At 43.5% G+C, this 26,578-nt stretch overlaps 9 protein-coding genes across 9 annotated transcripts; 2 read left to right on the plus strand and 7 right to left on the minus strand.

Annotated features, from left to right (window-relative positions):
• Positions 1-373: 373 nt before the first annotated feature.
• I203_103202 (uncharacterized protein) lies at positions 374-3,653 on the minus strand (the record flags this gene model as incomplete). The annotated part of the gene is made up of 12 exons (XM_019150673.1): positions 374-424; positions 485-688; positions 764-942; positions 1,014-1,282; positions 1,375-1,476; positions 1,542-1,602; positions 1,670-1,882; positions 1,997-2,407; positions 2,503-2,825; positions 2,883-3,067; positions 3,130-3,422; positions 3,485-3,653. The coding sequence occupies 12 exons, from the start codon at positions 3,651-3,653 to the stop codon at positions 374-376; spliced, it is 2,460 nt and encodes an 819-aa protein (XP_018999900.1).
• Positions 3,654-4,106: 453 nt separating this feature from the next.
• I203_103203 (uncharacterized protein) lies at positions 4,107-8,664 on the plus strand (the record flags this gene model as incomplete). The annotated part of the gene is made up of 14 exons (XM_019150672.1): positions 4,107-4,750; positions 4,872-5,158; positions 5,229-5,312; positions 5,379-5,528; positions 5,590-5,848; positions 5,917-6,125; positions 6,189-6,275; positions 6,349-6,437; positions 6,520-6,580; positions 6,684-6,891; positions 6,967-7,172; positions 7,254-7,329; positions 7,391-7,800; positions 7,874-8,664. 14 exons carry the CDS (start codon positions 4,107-4,109, stop codon positions 8,662-8,664), a joined length of 3,561 nt encoding a protein of 1,186 aa, XP_018999899.1.
• Positions 8,665-9,029: 365 nt separating this feature from the next.
• Positions 9,030-11,991, minus strand: I203_103204 (uncharacterized protein; the record flags this gene model as incomplete). Its single annotated transcript, XM_019150671.2, has 9 exons — positions 9,030-9,502; positions 9,616-9,750; positions 9,819-10,011; positions 10,111-10,287; positions 10,409-10,593; positions 10,724-10,751; positions 10,821-11,036; positions 11,154-11,365; positions 11,517-11,991. 9 exons carry the CDS (start codon positions 11,989-11,991, stop codon positions 9,030-9,032), a joined length of 2,094 nt encoding a protein of 697 aa, XP_018999898.2.
• A 394-nt stretch (positions 11,992-12,385) lies between these two features.
• I203_103205 (uncharacterized protein) lies at positions 12,386-12,871 on the minus strand (the record flags this gene model as incomplete). Its single annotated transcript, XM_019150669.1, has 2 exons — positions 12,386-12,699; positions 12,778-12,871. 2 exons carry the CDS (start codon positions 12,869-12,871, stop codon positions 12,386-12,388), a joined length of 408 nt encoding a protein of 135 aa, XP_018999896.1.
• A 771-nt stretch (positions 12,872-13,642) lies between these two features.
• On the plus strand, positions 13,643-14,274 carry I203_103206 (uncharacterized protein; the record flags this gene model as incomplete). The annotated part of the gene is made up of 4 exons (XM_019150668.1): positions 13,643-13,676; positions 13,920-13,999; positions 14,069-14,182; positions 14,248-14,274. 4 exons carry the CDS (start codon positions 13,643-13,645, stop codon positions 14,272-14,274), a joined length of 255 nt encoding a protein of 84 aa, XP_018999895.1.
• Positions 14,275-14,760: 486 nt separating this feature from the next.
• On the minus strand, positions 14,761-15,880 carry I203_103207 (peptide-methionine (S)-S-oxide reductase; the record flags this gene model as incomplete). Its single annotated transcript, XM_019150667.1, has 6 exons — positions 14,761-14,813; positions 14,902-14,981; positions 15,093-15,330; positions 15,444-15,537; positions 15,619-15,650; positions 15,748-15,880. 6 exons carry the CDS (start codon positions 15,878-15,880, stop codon positions 14,761-14,763), a joined length of 630 nt encoding a protein of 209 aa, XP_018999894.1.
• Positions 15,881-16,314: 434 nt separating this feature from the next.
• Positions 16,315-18,246, minus strand: I203_103208 (uncharacterized protein; the record flags this gene model as incomplete). The annotated part of the gene is made up of 1 exon (XM_019150666.1): positions 16,315-18,246. One exon carries the CDS (start codon positions 18,244-18,246, stop codon positions 16,315-16,317), a length of 1,932 nt encoding a protein of 643 aa, XP_018999893.1.
• Positions 18,247-19,864: 1,618 nt separating this feature from the next.
• On the minus strand, positions 19,865-22,618 carry I203_103209 (uncharacterized protein; the record flags this gene model as incomplete). The annotated part of the gene is made up of 12 exons (XM_019150665.1): positions 19,865-20,479; positions 20,550-20,654; positions 20,719-20,828; positions 20,889-21,342; positions 21,421-21,471; positions 21,548-21,588; positions 21,655-21,668; positions 21,746-21,851; positions 21,929-22,005; positions 22,085-22,167; positions 22,266-22,460; positions 22,532-22,618. 12 exons carry the CDS (start codon positions 22,616-22,618, stop codon positions 19,865-19,867), a joined length of 1,938 nt encoding a protein of 645 aa, XP_018999892.1.
• Positions 22,619-23,454: 836 nt separating this feature from the next.
• Positions 23,455-26,138, minus strand: I203_103210 (uncharacterized protein; the record flags this gene model as incomplete). Its single annotated transcript, XM_065517255.1, has 11 exons — positions 23,455-24,147; positions 24,221-24,280; positions 24,364-24,506; positions 24,599-24,917; positions 24,982-25,032; positions 25,232-25,274; positions 25,326-25,431; positions 25,519-25,595; positions 25,660-25,736; positions 25,815-26,009; positions 26,106-26,138. The coding sequence occupies 11 exons, from the start codon at positions 26,136-26,138 to the stop codon at positions 23,455-23,457; spliced, it is 1,797 nt and encodes a 598-aa protein (XP_065374073.1).
• Positions 26,139-26,578: the final 440 nt, after the last annotated feature.

Here is a 26,578-nt window from a genome sequence, read left to right on the forward strand (position 1 = left end):
AGGTAGGTATCTTAGGTAGAATGAGATTGATAGAGAGACAGCAGTAGTGGGAAACCCTCTGAGTATATATACCTCGGAAGCCTTTGATGGTAAATGATGCAAATGATGAAGATGTCAACACTCAACCCTAACTTGTCTCATTCACCGTACGAGTACTACATGCGATGGACATGTTCCCATCAATCACGACCAGCCAGAGGCAGGCACGGGCAATAAGGCGTGTTCCAGGGTAAAAGGGGGCGCAGATCTTTGCATGTGACATCATCTCGAGGGCATACCATCCGCATTCAGAATCCATGAATGCTCGCATACATGATCAACCGACGACAAGATACAAGGATACAAGAGACAATATGTGGTACAGTTCACAGGCTTAAGCTAGATAATGTAACACCCCTCTCTCTTCTTCATCCCGCATAAGGAACTGTGAAAGTCAAAACGTGTGTCAGTCAAGCCATACATGAGCTGTGTTTCTCCCACTCACCTCTCTTTCAATCAAACTTTCCACCCTCTTCTTAATCTCCTTGACATCAGGTGGGAACCTCTTCACCACATCGCTAATGACGTTATCAATCAACATCTGAAGGCTCAACTTCTTTTGACCTTTCATGATCCTGACTATCGTAGCTTCCAGTACAGATACTCGATCGATATGTATTTGTTCATTCGTCTTTCTTGATTCCTCGGCCTGTCAATGTGGTTAACCAATTATCAGTCATGAAACACATACACCCTGCTCCGACATCTCACACAAAAAACTCACAGACATATCCTGTTGTATACCATTAATCTTGAATTTGATTCTATCACTTGTAAAACCTTTATTCCAAGCGAAAATATCCGTCGGATTCACTTCTTTCCCAGGTGGTTTCTTGAGCAGCACCCTGGTATTCTTCCTGCCTAATGCAAGGGATTGTAAAGTTCGGACCAATTCTTGGGTTTCTACAATTTTAACCAGCAGATACACTCAGCGAGGAACGTACTACTATGTGCTATATGCAATATGCACTCACCGATACCAGTCCTCTTCTTGATCTCGCTGAAATCCAACGCATCTTCCTCATTGAACAATAACAGGACAACAGCTTGGAAGAGACTGACTCCAATTTCGTATCTAATACTATTTGCGAATCGCGCAATCAAAATGACAGTGGATAATTGGAATCTCCACGATAATTGCCTATTCTTATGTTGGGTGGTGTACCATGAAGTGAATAGATCGATGGACGATTGGAGGTTGGAGGGTAATTGAAAGTTCCACCCGTCTTTCAGCAATGGATATCTGATTATCCCCGAATCACAGAAAATTAGTGTCAATGATGCCATCGAAAAGGTTGTATGGGATGAGAAGAGAGAACGAGATGTAAAACTCACGCCGGCCACGCTGATTCGGTCAATACATTCGCGGTGAAATTACCTGCATCCTTGTACTGTTCGGGTTCTCTAGCTTGAGCAGATTGATATGATTTCACGAGACTAGTCACACAATACACACTCAGCCGAACCACAAGATTGACAGAAGGTGGTAGAGGAAAGCTCACGTTTCTGAAAGTTGCAAATCCTTCATCATGATGTCTCCGGAAGTGAATTCTTCTCCCATTTCTACGATGAGACGATTGAACTTAGCTCAACGAATCATTCGTTGGCCATGCCACGCGGGCCTACTCACCTTTTTGCAGCTTGGCAATCATATTCCTCTCCATGTCATCACTTGCTGATCTACCCAATAACAATCTTTTGGCCAATTGAGTCGAATAGAAAGCTTTGAACACATCTTTGTCCTTCGTAAATCCAATCAGAGCTATAATCTCATCTAGGTGCGAATTGAATTCTGAATCCGATAAAGACGGCCCTCGACGCATCGCCAGGTCCAGGTGCTTGGCTATAAACAGACTCACAGAGTCAATATCGGTATTTCTCAATATAAAATGGCATGACGCGAAATTGAGCTTTGAAAGCCATGAGGATGAGGAATACGCGATGATAGGCGACTTACCAATCCACTCCGCAGGAGCGTTTTGTCTACTTCCCATCCCTTTCTTAAATCCGGTCCGAGCAGCTTCCTCCAGTTCGAACTGTCTATTCCTCCTTAATCGTTTAGCTTCTAACATAGTCTTTCCGTCTTTCTTATCCTTTTCTACATCATCATCTTTATCTTGCATGATAACATCATCTTGAGAGGGTTCAAACAAACTTGATATGGCTTTATCAGTGAATCTCTTGACTTTCAATGTCCCGTCAATCATTTGAGGATCATTAGCTGGATCAGAGATCAATGCCTTTAATTTCGCTTCTAGGTGATCTTCCAGTGATCTCACCAAGATGGGGAACGAGTTGACATCCGTTGAGAAGGTGTATAATCTCGAGAGGGATCCCTGATCTTGCGAGTCCATTGATTCGTCGAGGGCTTAAGTGAAAGAAGATGTCGGAATCAGATCAAGAGCAAAACGTGAAAGGTTTATCATGTTTACAGGCGGACATAAGATGAAAGATCCAACTCACCTCTTCGAACCACTTTCTCAGCAACATTCTCACCCGCTTCTTTTCTCACTACCTTCACCACTTGTTCCGCAACATTCTCATCCAAACATGATTCGGCACGTTCCTTCTCCTGTACGACCTTTTCCAATACCCATTCAACGTATTTACTGGCGGTGAATTCTTTATCTGAATTTTGAACCAGGTTCACCTTTTCTTGAGCAGAAGTAGAGTAATATTCATTGGTAAGTTCTACATATGGATTTGAGATGCTTTCCACAAATTTCTCTAGTACCTTTGAGATTGATGTTATATTTTGGATTGTCGGCCGAGTATCCTCAATAGAGCTATAATGATGGAAAAACGATAAGCTTGGTCCAAAGAGATGTGAGAGTTCAGCATACCTTTCTAGTTCCCTTTCCTTGCTTGACCATGCCAACACATCCGATCTAGTCTTTTCAACTATGATCTCATTCTCCCATATCACCTTTCTGAACGTGCTGATGGATAGTTCCTTGATTGATGCGATCCCATTGATGGGATTCGAATAGACTCGGTCGAGGTATACGAATATGGCTGACAGGAGGTTCTAAGGCGCAGTGCAATCTTTCAGCATCAATGATCAGTGTATGTTGGATGATCAACACTTACGATTCTTTTCTCCCATTGAATCCACCCTTCGACCAAACGACCCAACCAACCTTCCTGTCTCGATAATATACTACCTCTCCATTCCCTTACCAACCCACTTGCATGTTTCTCCAGTTCATCTTTGACCCTCCCATAAATCGTCGGTCCGAGAGTATGAGGCTGTAACACTAATTTGTGACATGTATGCGATAAAGTATGGTATGATTCCTTCGTTGCAGTTCCCGATAAGATCGCAGGGATGGAGGAAAGTAGAGATTGAAGTAGCTCGTTTGGAGGCGGAGAAGCTGTTTTTACTGGTGATGAGGTAAGAGCATCAGCTGAGCCGCTGTATTCACAGAAGGGATAGGTGTCATACCTGATATGTTCAATTTGATGGTCTTCACTCCATCTTTGCTCGATCCTGATCCAGACGATCCACCTCTGCCTAGATCCACGGCTGAGATGAAATCGAGATGCGCGTTCTTACTGGGTTGATAAGCCGAGAACGCATCAGTTCGGGACGGTAACATGATAAGAGACGACATGGTTGTCCTTTCGCTCTTGGGTGAGAATGCTGAGCAGACGATACCATCAAGTCGATAAAGGTATGTTGGAGGGAGGAATGTGCTGTGATCGAAGAAGCCAGTGGGAGGTCAGATGCGGTTGGGTTGGATGTGGCCGAAGTGGAGGTGAGGGATTAACTTCCACGTCAGGATATTCGAGGAAATCGTAATCACGCGTCTCGAAGTTGTAATTGGCAATTAGCCAAAAGACAAATACACTAACAATCTTATCTTTCGCTCTAATTGGCTGTTTGTAATCGGATTGGTCTGCAACCCGATAAGCCGGAATGTCGAATTGTCGGATGTCGAATGTCGAATGTCGAGATGGAATGTTCTTCTTCGTCTTGGCTATTTCATGCTTTTACGTTTTCTCTTGTAATCCATACACCACGACCAGCATCTCTTGGTTCTGCTAAGGACATCAGCTTAGCCACCATGGTACCCCCTCCTCATCCAGCTGCCAAAGTTGGTCTGAGTGACGACGCTACTGGTATTCCGACACCTGAATCAACCCTTCGTCAACGAAAGGCCCAAGCGTCCGAAACCACCTCGTCCGTCAGCGTAGGAGACGAGAAATCATCTGTAGACGATTCGAAAGACAAAGAAGGAGAAGAGATCAATTGGGGCAAAACCTCTTCTGGTGAAGTATTCCGAGCACCCAACACTCATTCCTTCTTGCATACATTGATTTACACAACTCATAAGTCAACTATCACTCGCTTGACGTTATTTTCACTGTTATTCCAACCATTCTTATTTTACCTATTGAGAAATCATAGCACGACTAGGTCGATATTCTTCCTGGTGTATTTCGCATTCTGGAGAGGATCATATGATTTTGGATTCGCCTGGTTACTACGCAAACAATCTGAAAAGAAGTATATCCTAAGATGGTTAAAACAGAAGGGATGGTTGGATCTGAATTCTGATGTAGGTGGAGAAGAAGGAAGACAATGGGCAAAATGGTGGAAAAGTGAATTACAACTCAAGATGGATGATTCATATAGATGGGAAGATGTTCCACAGGAATTTAACGCTTGGTTAATGTTCAGACAATTGGTTGATGTAGTTTTGTTGAAGTGAGTAATGGCCGTAACTCCTCCTTCATACATGACCCATATCTAGAGTGTCTCTTTCTGTTCTTTTCATCTTCCCTTCACAACCCATGAAGATCACTACTGACATTCGGAATCACCGCAGCGACTTCGTCTCCTATACATGCTTCGCCTGGTCCAACCTCCATTTCCCAACCAACCATTCCGTCCCCCTGCACATTCTCCGATGGGCATTCGGCTGGTCCTTGATCCTTTTCAACCTTTGGGTCAAGATGGATGCGCACCGTGTAGTCAAGGATTATGCTTGGTACTGGGGAGACGCATTCTGGATGATGGTCATGCAGAATGATCTAGTCTTTGATGGGGTGTATGAAATTGCACCTCATCCGATGTACTCGGTTGGATATGCTGGTTATTACGGTTTATCCATGGGTAAGTGCCCATGAGCAAGCACCCTGAGTAGGTGGAAACCGCTAACTTCTATTCTTTACATGATACCCAGTCGTTGGCTCCTACACCGTCTTATTCGTGTCATTAGCTGCTCATGCTGCTCAATTCGCCTTCCTCTTATGGTTTGAGAATCCTCGTGAGTATACTCTAGCCCCTTTATCTACAAGTGCCAGCCTCAGCTGACATTGTTTTGCCTCTTCAGATATCGAAAGAACCTATGGAGGAGGTCAAAAACCCTTAGTATCTCGAACACCCCTCTCGTGGGAACACGACAACGGAGTCACCGGAGAATCAGGCTTTGCGGCTATAGCTGAAGAAGGTGGTGAGGGTCCCACACCTCCAGTCACTGAGGGTGGGCTCTAGTCCTTCCTGTTGCAATCTGAATTTCACGCTGACATGTGGACGTCTAACAGGCGAGACGGAAAATGAATCTGAATTACCCGAATTACCACCTTCCAATGTGGAGATTCACCCTATTATTCGAAAACCTCGTTCAGACAGTTTGATGTCTTCAGGCTCAAATACCGATTCTGGATATGCGAAACCATACCCTGCAACCACAGCCGGCAGAAAGCCAAGTAACAAGAAATCCAAGAAATTGTCAATGCACGACTTGACTCATAGATACTTTAGAAAACCTATGATCGTGCTATCGCAACTCGATATATTCAGGTAAGTTCTTCTTTTCCCTCTATATTGGAGTCGTATCTGACATATGATCTTGATGTTACTTCTTGCAGAGCAAACGATTTTGCGTTAGTCATGTTAATCATCTACGCCTTATCTACCTTGATCCCACCACTATCACCTCGTCTCGCTTTGTCTGGTCACTTCCTACACGCCTTATCATGGAGATTATTCCATTCCTACGGCTTAGGGCTGTTGTTACGCGCTCAATCGAAATCTAAATGGTTGGTCAGACATTACCTGAAACACTATCATTATCCTGGTGATAGTCAATTCGCCGATCTTCGAGATGCAGATGTAGACATCGATGAGATTGAGACGGAAGCTAAACAAGATGTGGTGAAAAGAGCTACTGAAGAAGCTTTTGGTAATTGGCAAGTTGGTTACAACATCAGTTTAGTCATGACATATGGTAGGTTCCATTCTAGCTGCGTATTTGATTTTTCTCTCGTACAATGTAAGCTGATCGGTGTCACATGACATAGTATCATTCGCTGGATTGGCTTGGAAGACTTATCATTTACCTGGTGATTGGACCGTCAGTGGGACCATCTTGAGACATGTTTTGGGATTGGTAAGTCTATGATCCAGCTGAAAGCAAAACTTGCCATTGCTTGGTAGCCTAATGAGCTGACGTATATTGTGAATTTTGACAGCTCTTGATTGCTCTGCACATCTGGTCCGCTGTATCGTCGTATGAAGTACTAGGTGACTTTGGTGAGTACTCTATTCTCTAGCTGGCAACCGCTCGCGCTCTCCACCTCCATACCCTTCACCTGATTGCGTCATTTCCGCTGACATCAATAACTCGTCCCCCCAGGCTGGCTCTACTCTGACTTCTTCCTGCTCGAACGCATACCCTCTCAACTCGCTTACACCGGTATCTACCGATTCCTCAACAATCCCGAGCGAAGTATGGGTGGAGCCGCGTTCTTGGGCATGTGGTTGATCAGTAATTCCAAACTCGTCTTTGCATTGGCTTTGATGAGTCATTTGAGTCATTGGTGGTTCTTGTCATTTGTCGAGCAGTAAGTTGGCAATTTATGCCTGATATCCAGGCGTATATTGGTGGATGCAATAGCTAATCCTATAGCGATCCGCAGACCACACATGAAGAAGCTGTATGGTGATCGACTTCGAAAAGATGGTGGTTTGACCAAGACCCTCAAGAATGTTGCGGACAAGACTCTCTCCACCAAAGGCGGTAAGAGGGGATCTGAGATCAGAAGAGTGGTACAGGAAGTCAAGGGGTCCATCGAAAAGGTCGAAGAGAAGGTTACAGAAGCTGTTGAAGAGTTCTTGGATCATGGTGAGCTTGATTTCGGGCTGCAGAATTTCAGCTAGCAGGAGATATTGCAGGTACAATAGCTGACAGTTGTCGTTGTTACAGCCCGACCAATGTTCACTGATATGGTTCACGATACGAAAATCTTGCTCCAGCACTCAAGGGAACGAATGATAATTACGTGAGTCATTTGATCTCGGGCAATCTGCTCGACATTTCAACTCATGTCAATTTTCACACAGACGAGTCGCCAATGACATCTCAGCCTATGATCCTTCTCGATACTCATTGACTTTACCTACCTCTTCGTCATCTCCTGTGCCTAGATACCATGTCGGCCAACCCATCCGAGTATCATGGACGGCACCTTCCAACCACTCTCGTAAAGATTGGATCGGTATCTACAGGTTGGGATCGAACAAATCGACTTTAGTCACTCGAATTTCCTCTGTAGGCAAATGGATGCCAATCTACGAGGACGAATGGGATGGTGATACCTACCTCAACCCATCGGTTAACGAAAAATCGGATGCTGGAGAAGTTCTGTTCAAGGGTGAACAATTACCTTGGTTACCTGGCAATTACGAGATAAGATATCATCATGATGGGAAACATAATGTCATGTCTAGAGTGGCTCCTATTGAGCTTTATGGTGGGTTTGGCTTTTCATTTTGTGTGGTCAGGGAATATGAGACTGATCGACCTGATGGTAAATTCAAAAATAGTTTCAAAACCTTCTAACCCAGATTCCATCCGATCCATCCGATCTACTCTCCTAAACATCGTCTCACTTTCATTGGATAACGATCCTAAACTTATCCCCAGATCAGCCAAATCCAAGATCAGAACCCTCTCTTCGACCTCTACTTCTGGATCCAGTTCACTGTCCAGCTCGATGGTTAAAATGAAAGTGAAGCATCAACCTCAATCTTTTGGTTCTGCTCTATCGCAATTATCCGAATCGGAAGTCACTTTACGACGAAATGCATCTTCCGATTGTGATTCTCCAATTGGTCAAGAGGAATCAAGCCCAGACGGAAAAGCCAAAAAGGCTTACATGGAAGCAGAACAAGAGGAAGAGGAGGAGGATTCGTCTACACCTTCAGCTAAATCAATACCAATCCTTCAACCTAATCAACATAGTAGGAACTTGGATGTTCATGTAGGAACAGATGGCGAAGAAGATATATTTGGAAGTTCACCGTCTTCGATCGATCTTCACGATCCTCCTTCTTCCTTCTTTGCCCCAGACGCAAAAGATATAGGAGAAGAAGACAATCCTCCTCTAAAGGGAGGAGGAGGGATTGGAACGGACCAAGATGATTTCATCATCATGACTCCCGTTCAAGCTCAACGGATCTCTGATCTGGCTCAATTGGCTTTCGGAGTGGAAGTTTCGAAAGATGTCGTAGTGGCTGAAGCGAATGTGGGAGGGCTTGCTAGAAGAGTGGCGGGTGCGAGGGGTTTGACGGCTGGTTTGGGTCCAGCTCCAATAGGGAGTGAAAAGGATGAATGAGGGGTGGTTGAGTGAAGAGCAAACGAAATTGGTCACTGGTCTGGGGATGAGTGGATGAGTGGATGAGAGGATGAGAGGATGCCAGAAGGAGGACATTAACGTTAAAATGTTGGTTGCTTGCTGCTCGATAATGGGAAGTTCAATTTGCGGTACGTGCATAAATGAGGGACAAGGAAAGGTATTAATGGAAATAACTCTTCTTTTTTTTTCTGCTGAATAATGATAAGGTCTTTCATATTTCATAAGTATGAATATGCATTTATCGTGATTCAGTCCATGATCTCTTTTTCATATACTATGACAACAACATCTCAAATCGTCCATCGATAGCACAGCACAGCACAACAACCCTAAACTTGATCCTACTAACTCCTCTTCAACCTTTCCATCTCCTCTTTACACCCTTCCAAAATCCCCTCCAACTCTTTTCCTACTACACTTCCTTTTCCAAACGTGATCTCAGATTGTTTCACAGCTTTAGTTAACATCTCAATCGCTTTGAGTAAATTCCTGATGATCGTATTTTTCATTTCCGTCCCTTTCTTACCATTCAAATCAATAGCTTTGGGTTGTTCTGAATCCTTTAGAGAAAGCAATTTGGCATATTCACACAAGATTAGGGTAGGCGTAGCGTGATTTTGATTGTATACCTCGTAACAAGCTTCATAAGCTTGTTTTATATGTTTCAAGGCTATTTGTAGATCTTTAGGCGATTGAGGTGGTGTATGGGATACGGATGATAATCTCAATAAGGAGAGAAGGGGGTATGAATGGTTTGGTAAGTGTTTTTGTAAATTGGGGATTAGGGTTGACAAGGTTCTTTGAGCGGTTTTGTAATCTACCCAACAACCCAAGATCAACAAAGCATCTTGGTTAGTCCTTTTGCTCATACAATATGAATATAGTATGCGTATATCCGAATGTTATGGTCGCGAAAGTACAACCACTCACCCAGTTGTCTATGCTCATCACTGTCCAACACGTCCACTCCCTTCTGCACTACCGACAATACCTCTTCAGCATTCACTTTAAAATCCTCTTTACATTTATCGCATTTGACTGAAACAACCCTTTTAGATCCTGTGACTGATTTCCCCAAGGGATCACATCAGCTTAAGTTCCGGTACCACTTACGCTCGTCCAACTCAACTTACCAGGCATCTTGCCCTTACCATCACCACACTTACATCCCTCATGTCTCACACACCATCTTGGATCTACCCAATCTGCCGCCTGATCCTTACTCTTCTCGCATAGTGTACAATCACATTGAAACCCATATCTCTCCTTCAAATCACGTTGTCGAATATCGTAAGGACATGAAAGGTCAATGTATGATGTGAGAATCTGACATAATAAAATATCCATCATTCAAATCAGTCAACAAGGTATCAGGTCAACTGTATAGAAGAGTTGGGTTAGGTTGAGAACCAGGGTTGTACTCACCTCTTGATCAATTTGGATATCTTTGATAGCTATCAGTTCCATGTATTTCGCGCCGTTCGGAAATACCACTATAGCATTTGGGTCGCAGGAATGGTTAGATAGAGCCATAAGAGGTGAGTTGGATACCCCGATAGGTGTGAGGGAAGGCGAGGAAAGTGTAAATGAATTGACGTGGAACTGTAATCAAGCAAGTAAGCAAGTAATTCTGGTTGTCACTTGGTGTACAACTCAGACAAAATCATAATCCAAAAATGCAGAGGTCGAGTGATGTAACAAAGGGCTGTGGATCATAACTCACAGAAGAACAGAAATTCATAACCTCCTGTACATTCTCAAACCCGAAATCTTCCATATTAACAGGTAATAGTTGGTCTTCATCCTCATCAGATCCCTTGGTGGGTATAGAAGCTGAAAGGTAATGTTGAAGGTGTTGAGCTTGTTGAGCTAGACGCATCACCTCCTGTCGGGTGGATAGTGACACGTCTGAAATAGGTAGATCATAAAAGGTTAGAATGATATCAGTTTTTTAATTCTTTCATGTTGAAAAGCGGAATCGTATATTCTAGATACCATGTCGAGTAACTGGTCGTGATGAGGTTTTGAAAAGACATACGAGATTCCAGAGAAGCTATTTGTTTCCACTATAACCGAATATTTTATCAACTACGGTGTCCTTTCTTCTATATCCCCAACATATTCCCACCACTCACCCATATTCCATCCTTTCCACCGTTCTTCTCTCTCTCCACCCTCCTCCTCCAGATGATCCTCGCAAGCGCACGAACCGGTTCGGGGCTCGCCTGAGTCCAAGACAGATCGTCGTCATCTTGTCGTTTGTTGGGATACGTCCTATAATACATTTTTCGGAATCGCTGTAGAGCTATACATTCATGTTTGTGGGTTGGCCAATCGAATAACTGACATTCCTATATTCGTCATCGTCACATCACAAAGTCAGATCATTCACATAGTGTATGGAAAAACCAATAACAGAACATATGACATGACATGGAGCCAATGTTACGAAAATACCAATCACCCACCCTTGAACAATAATGTAAAACTTTACATCCACTACACCTATTCAACTTGATCTTCAACTCGCCTCGCATCTTCTTCTCATATCGTTCTTTCTCATTTTTACAACTCGCTATATTCCTTTCTTTCATCGTTAGATAACATCCATGACAGACTCTTTGGAAATGTTGATTCTGTAAAGCGGATATGGAAGGTGGTGTTTTGAGGATTATCGTGCCTACAAATATCATTCAACATCAATGTCAGTACAAGTCATTCTTTTCGGTTGATAACATTCGCAGATAGCAAGACATGTAAATCAATCAATCAATCGTTCATCACGTATCGATGAATCCAATCCTACATTGAATTGTGGATTATGTACTCACCCGCTTTGATCAATCGCTTCGTTATCAATCCCCTCCCTCTCCCAGGAAGAGCATGAACTTCTAGCCCACTACCTTCCAATTCGCTTTTATACAATTCATGAGATACCTCATCTTTTCCTTCTTTCGTCACAGTATACTTTGACATCTGAGGCTGCTTCCCTTTTCCCTTGCCTTGATCTTTCGGATGTCCTATACCTCGAGATACCTCCTGTTTACGTCCTTGTGAATAGTAAGACGACACATTGGTGATTTCCACTTCTGGATCATTCAAGTACTCCAAGCCAGGTTCGTCCTGACCAAGTGGTCTCCCAAGTGCGTTGGATAGCACTTCCCTGGCCTTCGAAGCTAGTTCATCGTCCACGCAATCCGGGGTCGGTCCATTGGCTCCGTTCAATGTTGACGAAGATGAAGGCTGAGGACGTGATATACCTTGACGAGCGGTTCGGGATTTCTTGAGATCCTGGAAAGTAGACATCGTATTTTTGGGGGGTAACTTTCTGACGGAGCCTGCTAGTTATCGAGGCTCGCTCCACCTGCAGTGAGAGTCAAACAAGAGTAGGACGACGCTCTATGATTCTGGTGTCATATTCATATGATTTTGTCAATGAAGTTTCACTCGACTACCGAACGCGATACGATACGCGTAGTGGAGGTCGATTCGACAGGAACAGTGAACCTGGATGGATAGTATTTTAAGTAACCATCGAGCCAACTGTAAAGACCAATATCGATACGATGTTATGCTACAATGCATGATTGGATGTTGATTGACTACTAGCTCCTACTACTACTACTACTACTACTATACTTTATTTGTTTGTAAATTGTGGATTGTGTATGGGAAAAATGCTATAAATGCGAGAAACCTCCTAGTGATGCTTTGGTTTGTGAGCTTCGGCAGATTGCTTCTTAGCTTCATCCTTCTTTCTCAATTCTTCCTCTTCCTCGTCCAAGATCTTCTCATCCTTTACGGCTCCAGCAGAGGGCTTGTTACCGTGGGCCTTGGCAGCGGCAGTAGGATGTCTAAGAGCATCTTCATGCTCCTTTTCAGCTTCCTTCTCCAATTTCTCTACTCGCTGAGCATCCTCGAGAGCATTAGGGTGAGATCGTTCGTCTTTCCTATCGAGTCTTTGATGAGCGTCAGGTTTGGCGTGCTCGAATGGTTCACCAGTTTGGGGGTTGCCTATGAGATCGAAGAATCGTCAATACAAGTGCCCATCACATCATCATCACCTGGTATGATGCTGAAAGGTTGTCTCACCTGATCCACCGGTAGCTGGGTGTTTGGCACCTGCAGAATCGTGTTTGGTATCGAGACCGGGGTTTTGTTGAGCGATAGATTCAGCGTCGGCCATCTACACGATTATATCACAGAATCAGCTCTGCCCACGCACGCATGAGATGGAAGGCTAGGCACTTACTGTGTATGTGACTGTTTGTGTGTATAGATACGTGTGTGAAAGTCGTTATGATCGTCTTATAAAGATTCTTGTCTTGTGAAATATAAATAAAGAAGAAATGAAATGCAAAATCAGATAATTTCGATTGATATCCATGTCCTCACCCAAACTCAGATCCACCATTCACCCCTCATACGTCATACGTCATACCCTCCTTTCTCCCCTTACATTTCACCAACACAAAGCTACCACGTGATGCCACGATGTAGTTTGATTCCGCCACAATTGACAAAGTGGCATCCCAGTGGTTTGGCTCAGGGGTAAAAAGGTACGTTCCAGTACGTCACCACTCGCAATGTACAGTACATGACGCATGAGTGGATATGAGGTGGTATGAGGTGGGATGTCGTCACTGATCATCTCATCTGATATCATATCTATTGTAAACTCGGTTAGAATGGGCTGGTGCGATTACCGGTTGAGTTGACAGCGCAGGTGTTTGATGGATATGACGAATGTGTTCACAAAACAAGAGGAAAGAGGAGTGGGAACGTGCACAGGGTGGGTTGGATTGGGTTGGGTTGGGTCGTCAACAAAGGTATATAAATCACCTGCTTCTTCAACGGGATTCCCTTCTTTTCCTTTTTTTCTTCTCATCTCACAAGCACATCTTCAACTCATACCTCAACTTACAACCTAACAACAAACACACCAATACACTTAACAATGTCCGACACTGGAAGACAATCTCTCACTGACAGTGAGTATCCCGTCTCCACTATACCTCTCTTCCTTTTCCCATGAACCCTTGCCTTAGCGAAGAAACGATGGTATCCATTTGCCACATCGACAGACCTGTCACCATTCCCTTCCTCGTTCACCGGCCCCGGCCCTTATGTCTCAGTCAACTTCCTCACTCCTCGTTCTAATTACTTTACATGATGTTTCTGTTTTTTCACTCTACTTACCGACATATACTGACCACTCGTCCTTCTTCTCACAGAGGCCGGTGCCGCCCTCAAGCCCGACTCCGAGAAGACATACCTCGAGCAAGCCGGTGACACTATCAAAGGAAAGAGCGACGTGAGTGATACATCTTAATTGTTCATGACGGAAGTTTGAACAAGCTGACATATTTATCATCCCCGATAGTCCGCCGCTTCCTCCGCTCAACCTCAATCTCAAAAATCCTTCACCCAAGAGATTGGAGATGCCGTCTCAGGTAACCAAAACGAGAACCAATCTTCCATCGCCGACAAGGCCAAGGTGAGCTAGACTTCACTACCATTTTCGAAATTGGTGTTTGAGCTGATATTCTGTGACAAATGTAGGACGCTCTCGGCATCAACAAGCAATAAATGTCTTTTTGATGTTTGATTGTTTGCGAATCGAGAAGTCGGACGTCAAGTATGAAGTAGGAAGTTTATTGTAGCTATATTATATATCGATGATCATGAATCGTATGAAAATTGGAGGAAGATTGTCCACTCGCTCACTTGTCAGACGGCAGTCCGTGTATCGTATGGGTACCGGCTCTTTCCCTCATCCGTCGTCAGATTGATCGGCAGGTTATATCGTACTTAGACAAGACCATCCTCGTTAGGAAAACACTCTGAAAGATGCTGGGAACATATGATGATAGCGAGTGTGGAGCCAACCCCCAATTCCCTTGCCCTCACGCAGTACAGGTCGAAATGAGCAGTACTCATGCACGACTATTGCAAATCATATCCGTAGCTCTCATTGTGAACACGCGCTAGTTATGCATTGTCGATCTACTGGATATTATACTTGACATCGGATAATCAGAAAATTGGTCCAAAAAAGGATCACACGTCAAATAATTACCAGTAAAATCTATGAGTAGGACATTCGTATCCACCTGGATTATTATCGACTGATAGATTGCAGGAAAACCACTTAATTAGCTAGAGATTCTAGACCTTTGAGAGCCGAATGAACGTCTGATCGCAAAGAATACTTACGATATTCTTGATGATAATCTTCTGCAGGATACCATTTACCTGCTTTTACAATCTGAGTGACAATTGGTTTTCCTTTGAGGCTATACAAGAGTCCATATCAATTAGCATAAATTCTAGTCCGAGATGATAATGATATCGTATACGATAATGGATAGGTAGACTACTATTTCAGTAAGGAAAGTACAACTCACTACTTCTCTTGTACTTCCTGTGTAACTTTCCTAGCCAACTCCTCCTGTTCAGGCGAATGAAAGAATATCGCACTCCTATATTGACTACCTCTATCTGGACCCTGTCTATCGACGGTCGTAGGATCATGTGTCCTGTAGAAGAACTCTACCAATTCGGCATATGAGACCGATCCAGATTGGTAAGAGAGTTGCACCGCTTCTGCATGGCCTGTCGTGCCGGAACATACTTGACGATAGGCTAGGAAGGCAGCAACGACAAAGATATCGAATCAGTTAACGTCGAATTATATCGGTCGATAAACTAATATGCTGTTCATTGAAATAGGAATCTCAAGTAGAGAATGCACTCACATGGGTTCTCAGCTTGTCCTCCGGTGTATCCTGATATAGCTTTAAATTGAGGTAAGTGGCCATAGTGTTTTGAGAAAAGATGTTCGGTTCCCCACTACATGCATGTTATCATCAGTCGATATTCAATATATCAGTAGAAGGGAGGAAGAAATGAAAGGTATAATGCTGAACTCACAAAACATCCCGATGCGAACGTAGCATGTTCGACTATTCCAACCGGAAAACCCATCGAGATCAATCATCAGTCATCTATAATTATCATGGTCAAGGTGAAGGGTTATAGTGGTCCATGAACTTTACTCACCTCCTTCACCCAGTTTCAACCATTCTCTACCTTTAATCGCAGTCGGTACAGTGGGGTTGGGTGGAGTCTTGGGTGCCATCTTAGCTGCAGAGTTGGTAGAGAATGAAGCCAGGAAGTTTCGAAGGGGTAACATATACTTTGAATCGAGGTCGATCGTGTATGCCAATAATATGGCTGAGATAAGGAATATTACTGTGGTGTGTCTAATCGTGGATAGATAAATGCACAAGACTATCAGATCAAGATGGGACTACACACAGATATATATATGTGTATGGAGAGATAGAGAAAGATGAGGAGTGGCGCAATCACGGAATGAGATGAGATCGAATGACGATCGGATCCAAAGCCAAAACCCAAAAAGTGGAGGATGAATCCCATAGCTTACATAGCTTACGAGAGCATACTCGTAGTGAGGGTAATGAGGGTAATATTCATACAGGACTGCCTGTATACATGTCATATAACATCAAATCATGCTCTATATCTATAAATGCTATGCAATGTATGTTGTATATGTACAATATATGGTATGGATCCCACTGCACTACATATTTCAACATCTATCTAAAGTATCCTGATTCCTTTGTGATGATGATGATGATATCCACCCATCTCCTCCTCGCGCTCATAACCCGTCGCACTCCTAGCCAGACAATTCGGTCTATTCCCCACACCCACACCCAAGTGTTCTGTATCCTTCTTTAGGGTAGTGACAGGTGCTGAACCCCTTCTTAAAAGATTCACTGAGCCAATATGATTCATATTCGTATTCGGTACGACCATGATATTATTATCATTGGTCAAAGGAGGTGTTTTAGGTGGAATCTTCATCTTATTCTCGCCCGAAGATCTAATCATAGGTTGTGATTCCGCTTTGACTTTGGTTTTCCCTTCATTCTCACTATGTTTTAAGATTGATCTTGTACTCGAATTGGATCGATAGCATTTATCTTCTAATTTGGGTGTAGGTAATGACGATTTCCTTGAATACCCAGTAAATCCAGCGGCAGAAGCAGAAGGTAACTTGAATGAATTGGTTTTCATTATCGGTGGTCCAGTTGAGAAAAACGCCGAATCGTCCGATTTCCAACCTTTCTTGGAACTGGTAAAAATTTGACTTTGATGAGGATGTTCGACCGAACCTGAACCTCTTCTTCTGCATAAGCCAGCGGCCGACGGAGATCGCGCAGCAGGAGGAGCGGAGATGTAAGATGTGGAAGATGATCGGGTGGGAGGTGGGGGTGATCGATGTCTCGTACATCTGTTCGAAGACGGTTTCGTATTTGTGTTTATACAGATAGAAGTTTTCCTTCCTCTTGGACTAACTATATTCTCATGTGAAGGATCACGAATGTCATTGTCGTCGGTCGACGTCATTGGATGAGCGGGCACCATATTGGCAAAGTCGGTATTCCTTCTTTTAGGTGTGGTAATGAGGTACTCTTCATTCCATTCAACTGTATTCCAATTTCCGAACAATCTATCTCGACCTCCATTCACTTCATCGTCATCTTGATCTTCATCTGTCGTAAAACCATCTTCCTCATCTTCCACATATCCTTGATCCTCTTCATCACTCTCCCCATGTCCTGGAATAGGCAAAGGAGAATCCACCATAACATCATCACCATCATCATCTTCTTCATCTTCATCTTCCTCTTCCTCGTCTTCTTGGATCTCACGTTCTACCTGGCCCCTGACTTTGCTCCAGTTGGGTTTGATACAGGGACTTCTCGCCATTTTACCATTAGTATATGACGAAGTGGGCGATGCGGAAGTAGATCGACTCGGTCCAGCTTTGGCATTACCACTAGATCTAGGTGTGGGTGAAGATACAGCGAAAGTCAAACATGATGGTCTTTTCCTCAGTGCCGGTGCCGGTGCTGCTGTGGCTGTAGGAGCCTGTCCGTCGATAGTAGCAGGTCGAGATCGATCTAATGGTAATTGTCGTATACCCAATCCGAAACCATCCTCACTGGCAGAAGTAGAATGAGACATCATCGTATCTCTCCTTAAAATTGGTTTCGAGCCAGTTCCTTTTGTCAAAGAGCCATTCCGGGAAGGTGGTCGACTAGGATATGGTGAAGTAGTGGTTGAATTGGAGTATTTTCGACTATGATTATTGGTGTTTCCCGCTACGATCGACGTAGATTGGAACAAACAACTGATCAACGAGGGAGATTGGATATTGGAATTGGAAGCGTAGTCGGATGAGAATGCCTCAGAGTCAGTGGAAGCTGTTGTAGAAGAAGGGATTTTTATCTTTTCGAAAGAGAGAGTTTCGAATACTGGTGAAGATTGGGTGGAAGTGAATGTAGACGATTGATAACCACCGCGAGATTTCGTGGGTAAGTCCGAGGCCGGAGGAGGGGAAGTGGATATAGGTGAAGTGACGAACAGAGCTTGATCCTGATTCTGATGCTGGGTTTGAGTGTGAGGGGGGAAGATCAAAGGTGAGCGGGTGAAAAGAGGTTGAACAGCTTCGGGGGACGACATCTTGTTTTTCAAAGTAGGATGATGTACTTCAAGTGTAATTGCTGTTATTTCCCGTCCATCGATAGGAGTTATATGAGGATGAGATTGAAGGGGGTCTTTCTGGTTTTCGGATAGTTTGCATATGAGGGGTTCGTGTCGGATTAGGTACTATAGGACCCCCTTTGATATCGATCTTCTACCTATTCTGATGATTAACCTTTACCTTTGATGAGAGGGTGTATAGCTGTCCGATAGAGGGGATGAAAGGGCAGATGGTCAAATGGGTCAGCTGATAGTCGGGATCCGACAAGTCAGATCCTACGATCTTCTTGTGAGTGAGATTGGAATGATCATCTTGACAATATTAATTGCTTGATTGATGGGATGATCTATCGCAAAATTTGTTGCTGTTGTTGTTGTTGTTGTTGTTACTGAAAATGAAGGTGGCTGAGTAGTGTTACTGTGAGGTGCAAGGATAAGGGTCGAATGTGAAGAAAGATGAAACGAGGAACGCAGTGAGAGTGACTTTGTTAGCTTGTAACCATAAAATCAAACGACCTTTGCCTCTTCTGTTTTTCTTGTATCTTTTTGCTTTGTTCTTGATTGTTGTATCGAGGTGGATGTGGTTGCTTGATCCTCCGCTGGTCGAAGATGGTGACTTATGTACAGACAGACCACTTGAGTTGAATTGTAGTCGTGTGAGGAGGAAGTGCACTGTGATTCCAATTCCAATTTCAATTTGTCACTAGACGACACCTCTACGCAAGATACCCTCAAATTTCCATATTCCTGAGAAAATTTGGGGGTTGTTCCTGAAAATGTGTCCCTTTCCCCTTTGCCCCTTTCCCCGCTATCAAGGCTCACTCGCAGGTAAAGTAATACTACTACTCATAGCATCCCCACACTGCCGTAGTCTGTGACTGTGGCCTTCTCTCTCGGCTGCATCAGGGTCTCTCGTGCGTGAGCTCAACGCACAGGACTGCAACCTGGTGTACCACCATATCACGACAGATGAAGGGGGATTCTTCTCGTGGGTCGGAAGCTGTTCCCCTGCGCAAGTCCCATTAAGCCAATGATCCCATCTTTCCCTAAACACGTGTCAGCTGCCATGACGTACGTCATCGAACGCCCGAGACATTTTTGGCAATTCACATTCCGACGGAAGTCATCTGGACGACAATTCCAAATTTTGGGTGCAAGTCAAGGGAAGGTTGCAACTCATGTTCAATCATTCGTGATTCCATGTACTGGATATGAGAGATAACGTTACCTTGAAATTATGGAGCGGAGGAAGGGATGAGGGAACAGGCCAATGCGCCGAAAAACCTATGCTTCCAAGTCCTGTTGTTCTGAAAGATCCAAAAGCCCACTGCATGCATGATCATGTTGGAGACGAACGATTACTCCTCAAACCATGCTGACAGGTGAGAGACATCAGTAAGATTTCGTCCCTGCTATCTCAGTTCATCATGGTGGAAAGTGCATCCTATCGTTGAGAAACATTTATAACACATATATGCATACATACAATATACCATGAATGCTGAAAATACAAATACAAATACAACCTTTTGTCCGCATGGTATATTAGCCCAACCTACCAAACCAATCGAGTAATCTATTTTTTTTCCCTACTTGGTTATAAATGCCTTTGAACCTCTTCGAACCTTCTTTTAATTTCTTTAACCCTTTCTTCACGTTTTCTCTTTTCTTCTTTCCTCCTTTCTACTTCAGGATCGATCGGTCGAAGTTCAAGGGGTTTCGTCGTGCCAGAATTTCCCGGTAACCTACTTAATATACCTCGACCGGTCTTCTGACTATTGGAAGTTACAGGTCTACCTCTTAACGCTACAGGCATTGGTCTGACTGGAGGAGGAGGCGCTGGTGGTGGTGGTGAGTTGGTTGATATACCATTATCATTATTGAGATTGGCATTCGAATCATTCAAAATTGTCATATCTGATTCTTGATCGAGATATGATAAATCAACTTCAACAGTTGGTAATGGCGTTTGATTATCTGTCCAAGAATCCTCCTTAACCCTGTTCTTCTCGCGCTGAATACTAGTCGGATCAGGTATGTAAGCTAGAGCAGTAGCGAAATCGAATGAGGCGTCTGAGTCGATTCTTGGTCTGTACCCATTCCCATGAGCTTGTATTGAATCGGTCTGACCGACAGATGATGACATTGGATCAAAAGCGGTGGAGTACGGCGTACGATTAAAGGTAGGCGAGAGGGTGGTCTCGACGGCGATCTGAACGTAGGGCACAATATCCTATGTGAGCTTCTCACACCCACTGAGGAAGAACGGTGAGTCGACTTACAGATTGTTTAGTCGTAGGGAGTATATCTGGGTTCTTCTTCATCTGCCTCTCCCTCCATGCTGCTTTCAAACCTCTTCTCAGACTCGGGTCAATTATAATGGCGAGCTGAGAGCAATCATGCAAGATCAGTAAAGATGAACATTAACATACGGGTTGGGCAATTACTTACCCCAGCAATACAGATTCCTCGTCCACCATACATAACATAATAAACCACATAGAGCCAAACCGTCTTATGACTTGCTACCCCTCCTTGAGCGGCAATGACCAAGTCACCAACTAAACATCTATCAGTATTTACCCATCCATCTCTTGAGTATTCTGTTGAGCTGAACTCACCCATCATGACAGCATTTATGAAAAGAAGAGTAATGGGATACCAAGCGATCTTAACCGCAATACTTAGGAATTTATCCGACAACGAATGGAAATAACTTCGAGGTGATTGTTGAGTCGTTTTCCATCCTTTTCCTCTTACAAAATTCTTCGTCTTATCCATCAACCTGCTACCACCTCCCTTTGTTGTCTTCTGAGTAGGATTATTTCCTTCTTTGGTAGTGGTGTTGCCTTCCTCGAACAGGGTAGTATCTGTATCTGGAGAATCTACAAAGGAGACAGGACTTGTCAAGATGGTACCTGTACCAGTGTCGGACCCAGTAGAGTTGGAGTATGATAATGGATCTAAAGAGATCGTTCCTTTCTGGGATAGATCACCAATTGTTTGTTTCCCATCTTGACCTCCGAACAGGGCTCGGCTAGTCGCTCGACCTTGTCTGAATAGAACGACTAACACCTGTGTCACCGTGACAGATACGATTAGTCAGCTCTCGTATGCTATAACAAAAGTGTCGATGTGAGAGGTCAGACTTACGATCGCGACACAAACGGTAGATACGAAACAAGTTATGATAGGTGTTATGTACTACCGATGTGAATTAGAGAGATAGCAGCTGAGCTCGAATTTAACGATGAACAAAATTTAGGAGGGTGTCACTCACGATTCCCTCAATAAGGTAATAGACACGTTTTTTTCTGCCTCCTATTATTGCGATGCATCATAATATTGTCAGACTAGAGGAGGATGGTGGTAAGACTCATGACTCACTTCCGTTGATCCAGCTATCCGATAAATCAAGTTCAGTCAAAGCAAGTCAGCCTGTGTACAACATGATGTCGAACAACTGCCAAGTACTCACCAAGTCCCTAGAGCAAAATCCCATCCAAAATGTTGTGTCGCAGCTGAAGGGAGAGGAACGATATATCCTATTGCTATCGATATGCCGATATACCATCTTTCAAGGCCTGTCCATTACAGAATAGACATGACAATCAGCTGGGAAAATGTGCGCTATCTTCGTTTGGATTCGCTATTGACGCACGCAGTTTGAGTGGGTTGATGCCCATGTTAATGGTGAGGAAGAGGTTAACAGCTATGAACATGACCAATAGATCGACGCTAGACAGTCCAAGATAGAAAGCAATAAATAGATGAGTGATCGTTCCATCATTGTATCAAGGATGATTGGGAGACTTACACATGCATCGAACTGGCCAAGAAATATACACCGGCCGTGCAATGTTTAGGACCCCAAGTACCTCCAGGTTGATATATCGTGTCCTACATCAATCCCCAAAAATCCCCAAAGGTATCATTTAAGCTGATTCTACCGCTATTGAACTTCGATTAAGAAGTTGTTGGGGTGAAACTCGACTCACATTGATATAGAGAAATAAGAAATTGAATGAATACCAAAATTCGAAAAACATAGCTACTATCAATAACCTGAATGATACCCTATCCAAGATATGTCTACAATTGGGGTAAGAGTATATCCATATTGTCCCACCGAGGAAGCCTAATGTCATGGTTAAACTGAATGCTGAGAACACATTGGCTGCTATTCCAGAATTCTTTATCATACCAACTATCGTCAGTCACACAACCCGTTTGCCTCAATAAAGCAAACAGACAGCCGACTCACCCTGACCACGGCGTCGGTCAAACCATAATGCGAAGACCGATATCCATTGGCTGCCGTAGCACTGGTCGGTATGGGTGACATTGACATCTTGGACTGGGCGAAATAGTTGGGTTGGAACGTTTATCCACCGTATTCAGCCGATCAACATACGCCTTAGTCAAAGTATGTTGTTCACGCTCCCATATGATCTTGAAATATTCAACTTCTCTCTGCTCTCCTCTTCTTTCTAAGAAAGACAGACCCCTGTAGAAGACCTTCGTTGATTTCGAAAGTCGACGAGTCGATGGGCGTGATCGACAATAGCTAGTAGTGTTAAAAATGATAGGAAAAGCCAGTTGATACTTGATGTGAAGATACAGTCGTACCCTAGAAGCAATTTGTGGATTCGAGATCCATGGATCGATCGATAAAGAAGAAGAGAAACGAGGCGTCCTGAACATGTAGATCTCGAAATTTGTGATTGTCTTGTTTGCTCTCGCATACTCGTAACATTGCAGCAACGAGGGTTTAACCTTGTCATGGATTTTGCGATTTTACCTGCGACCCTGAGGGCGAACAGTTTTCTGGTCTTGGGTTTTCCGCTCCAATGCATATGAGAAAAGGAGGAAGATGTCGATCACTAAAGCTCCCATTCGGCAAAATTCCCAAAGCGGAAGAACCTTCCATCGGATGTGATGTTCAGGAACATCGACCGAATCTCTATCCCAAACAAACCAGAGAGCGTGTACAGTCTTCGTATTGTTGCCACCAGATATTTGAGGTCTACTTCATCGAATACTGTAGCATATCATGCACCCTGTGTCCCTATATGATTTTGATTTGTTATGAATTACATCATGATACATGTTAATACATAATCCGTACACAGGACATCTTTATCCAAGTACACTAACTATCTCGTCCTTCTCGAAGTTTAAAGGAGGTTACAACCTCTTTTGAGCTCTTTGAAAAATCCTTTCAATCTCATTATCCTCGGCCTCGGCATCAGCAGCAGCAGATGCAGCTGCAGCTGTTGTTGATGATAGGGGATCAACGTTATTTTCAACTCTCATATTCCCTGATCCTGTAAAACCTCGACCTCGCCCTGTGTTCACAAATGGTGGCTTTTCATCCATCTTATCCGTCGGAATCGAAATTTGATTTGTAGAATCACCTGCGGCTAATGCACTTTCACTTCTTACATAACGTATAAGATTACCACCATTGTCTCCTGTGCAAGTCCCGGTGGTTATGTCTACCGTAGCTTCACGTCCAGGTTTACTCTTTGTAAATGAATTAGAATCCCATACGTCGGGGTACGAAACCGCCAATAGTCTTGATGTTTTTCGACTGTTATCGCTCAAGGTTTGACCTCGACTATCGAGATTGGGAAGCTTGACGTTGCTCATCTCTTCCACTCTGTCCAAGAAGGATTCAGCTCTGAACGCGGATTCACTCTGATGTTCTTGTTCTTTGTCCTGTTCTGATGCATTTCCTTTGGAAGTTGAACAATCCTCCGAACCCGCACCGTACTCCAGCAAATGACCCTTATAAGGTAATGGTGATATATCCGAGATTTCAATCATCGGGATACTTCTCCCAAATCCTCCCCCAGTGTTAGGTGTTTTTACGCGAAGCTGTAGGCCAAGACCTTGAGCGTAAGTTTAATGATCATCCCAGAATGATGGTAGCTCATGGTGTAGGACTTACTTCACTTTCAGTATAGTATTTCTGACTCTCGTTCCTTTCTTGAAATGCCGCTTTATAACCCTATATTATCCAATATCAGTGTTTCCAACATATCTCAATAGCCTCCACGCCACCAAAGCTATGATGACTTTGTGAGTACTCACTCTGGCCAGACATGGATCAACGAATATTCCAAGACAAGCGAACACAATTCCCCGTCCAGCAAACATGAAATTGTAAATCAAGAAAATGATGAAATCTCCTTTTGAGTTGTTACCTCCTGACAACGTCAAGAATAAATCCCCACCTGATAAAAACCAAGTCAGTCAAATTTGTTCATCCTGAACGAGTTGATGTTTCTAAGGAAAAGTAGAGGTTGAGGTTCGACTTTCGACTCACTCGTCATAATTCCATTGACAATAAGTAAGGAGATCGGATAAAGTGATATTTTCAATGCGATCTTGAACAGTTTGTCCTGTAATCTATTCGTAGTTGATCTGGGTCTGGTAGCTTGTTGAAAATTGAATCTTAGGCAATTTGGTAGACTATCCTGGAAAGACGAATCTGTTTGTCCGCCTCCGCCTCCACCACTCGAAGCTGGACTTTGTCCGTACCCTTGGCCGTTCTCCGGATCTGCATGAAATGCTTTATTCAGAGAACTGCCACCCATCATCAATCGCGTGGTTTTACGGCCATGTCGTATTAATCGTACCAATGTCTATTTGAAATATTTTATCATCAACATTTATCTCGGTTCGGAAAGAGGGAAAAGTATAGCTTACCGCTATGACAGCGACGGTAGCGATTACACATGATAAGATCTGCCACAAATACTATATCATGTATGAAAGACCTCCACGAATCAGTATAACCGGATATTGCGGTGTGATACAGATATATAATGAGTTGATAAGACTCACCAAATCTGAAATTAAATTATTTTATCCGATGCTCTGCGTCTGCTTTTTCAAACCGGCCATCAACCACATGTTCTGATGGCAAGTTCAAACTCAGAGACAGAATCATACTCACTCGAGGTGAAGTAGCTAAGATCGAGCCAATTAAACAATTGAAACTAAGTCAGACGGGATAAAATCATAATGGGAGATGGGATTTTGACACTTACCAAGATCCAAATACCGGATCTTCTCCTAGATGTCCTATGATAGCAGGAATGACAGGTACGCCTAAACCTAGAACGGTCGATCCGATGATATACCATTTTTCCAACCCTTCAGTCCGAAGATCCAGTCTAAGCATAAGCTGCAAACTAATCCAATCCGGATGGAAGAGGTAGGCATGGGCATAGACAGACATACCTAATTGGATGGGATTACGGTTGAAACAGATGGTGACCATCAAGTTGATTGCTATACAAGTACATAACCAATTGACCCTACATCCTCAAATCAAAACAGATCAGCCTTACATTTTTTAGACACAAGTGAGGGGGCACTTACACTCCGATAGTGCCAATCATAAAGTAAGCTCCAGCCACACAAGCTTTCGTCTTTTTATACTCAACCACGAATGATGGCTTCATACCACCATTCATAGAATATGTTAACCCCTGAACAGTAATAAATCAATAAAGGGGGATTTTGGCGAAACTCACATTGGCACAGACAACAAGATAAGTCGTACTATAACCCACTTCCCAAGCCATCGACCAAAGTAAGAGCCTAAATGATATTCTGTCGAGAGTATGTCTGGCCAACCTATGGGTGTATATCCAGCATGATGAAACTAGTATGAATAAAGCTAGAATCATTGACGTCCCAGCGGCGGTACTGCCCATGGCATTCCAATACTACTCGGGTTCAATATTTGATCAGCAAGACGGTGTATGGTATCACTATACAACGACGACGCCCATCCATGAAGATGATTGTAGTAGCGGACGTACCCTGATATCCGCTTGGGTCACAGAGTATGACATACTGTATTGTCAGAGAGATGGATAATCAGATCTGGTTATCTAACTATGAGATATGGCTTGCTCGAGACGGATTCCGATAAGCGATCGGGTTGAAGGATGGCCTATTTGGAGTGATATGGTGAAATCAAGTTGCGTGGGCCTCTCACATCACTTCGGCAGATGCCCTTCATGGATTGCGAGTAGATGAGTGGGTTTGTTGTTGGATACCGATATGTAAATTCCTCGAATCAATGAATGAACTCAAGAATTATGATTGATCTTTGATCTTCCACCGAAGTGCAAATCGATCAAGTCAGAATCGAGTACGGCTAAAGTGAGAGATGGCACTCTAGAATATGATAGTGATCGAGGACGTACTGTAACATTGAGTTACGTGCATGATCGTCGAAATATACGATCATCGTATAGCATATAGCCAAATCCCTTAGAAACTGAATTGA

This window comes from Kwoniella mangroviensis, assembly GCF_000507465.2.
Source record: "Kwoniella mangroviensis CBS 8507 chromosome 1 map unlocalized Ctg01, whole genome shotgun sequence".
In the NCBI taxonomy this organism is placed as follows: Eukaryota; Fungi; Basidiomycota; class Tremellomycetes; order Tremellales; family Cryptococcaceae; genus Kwoniella; species Kwoniella mangrovensis.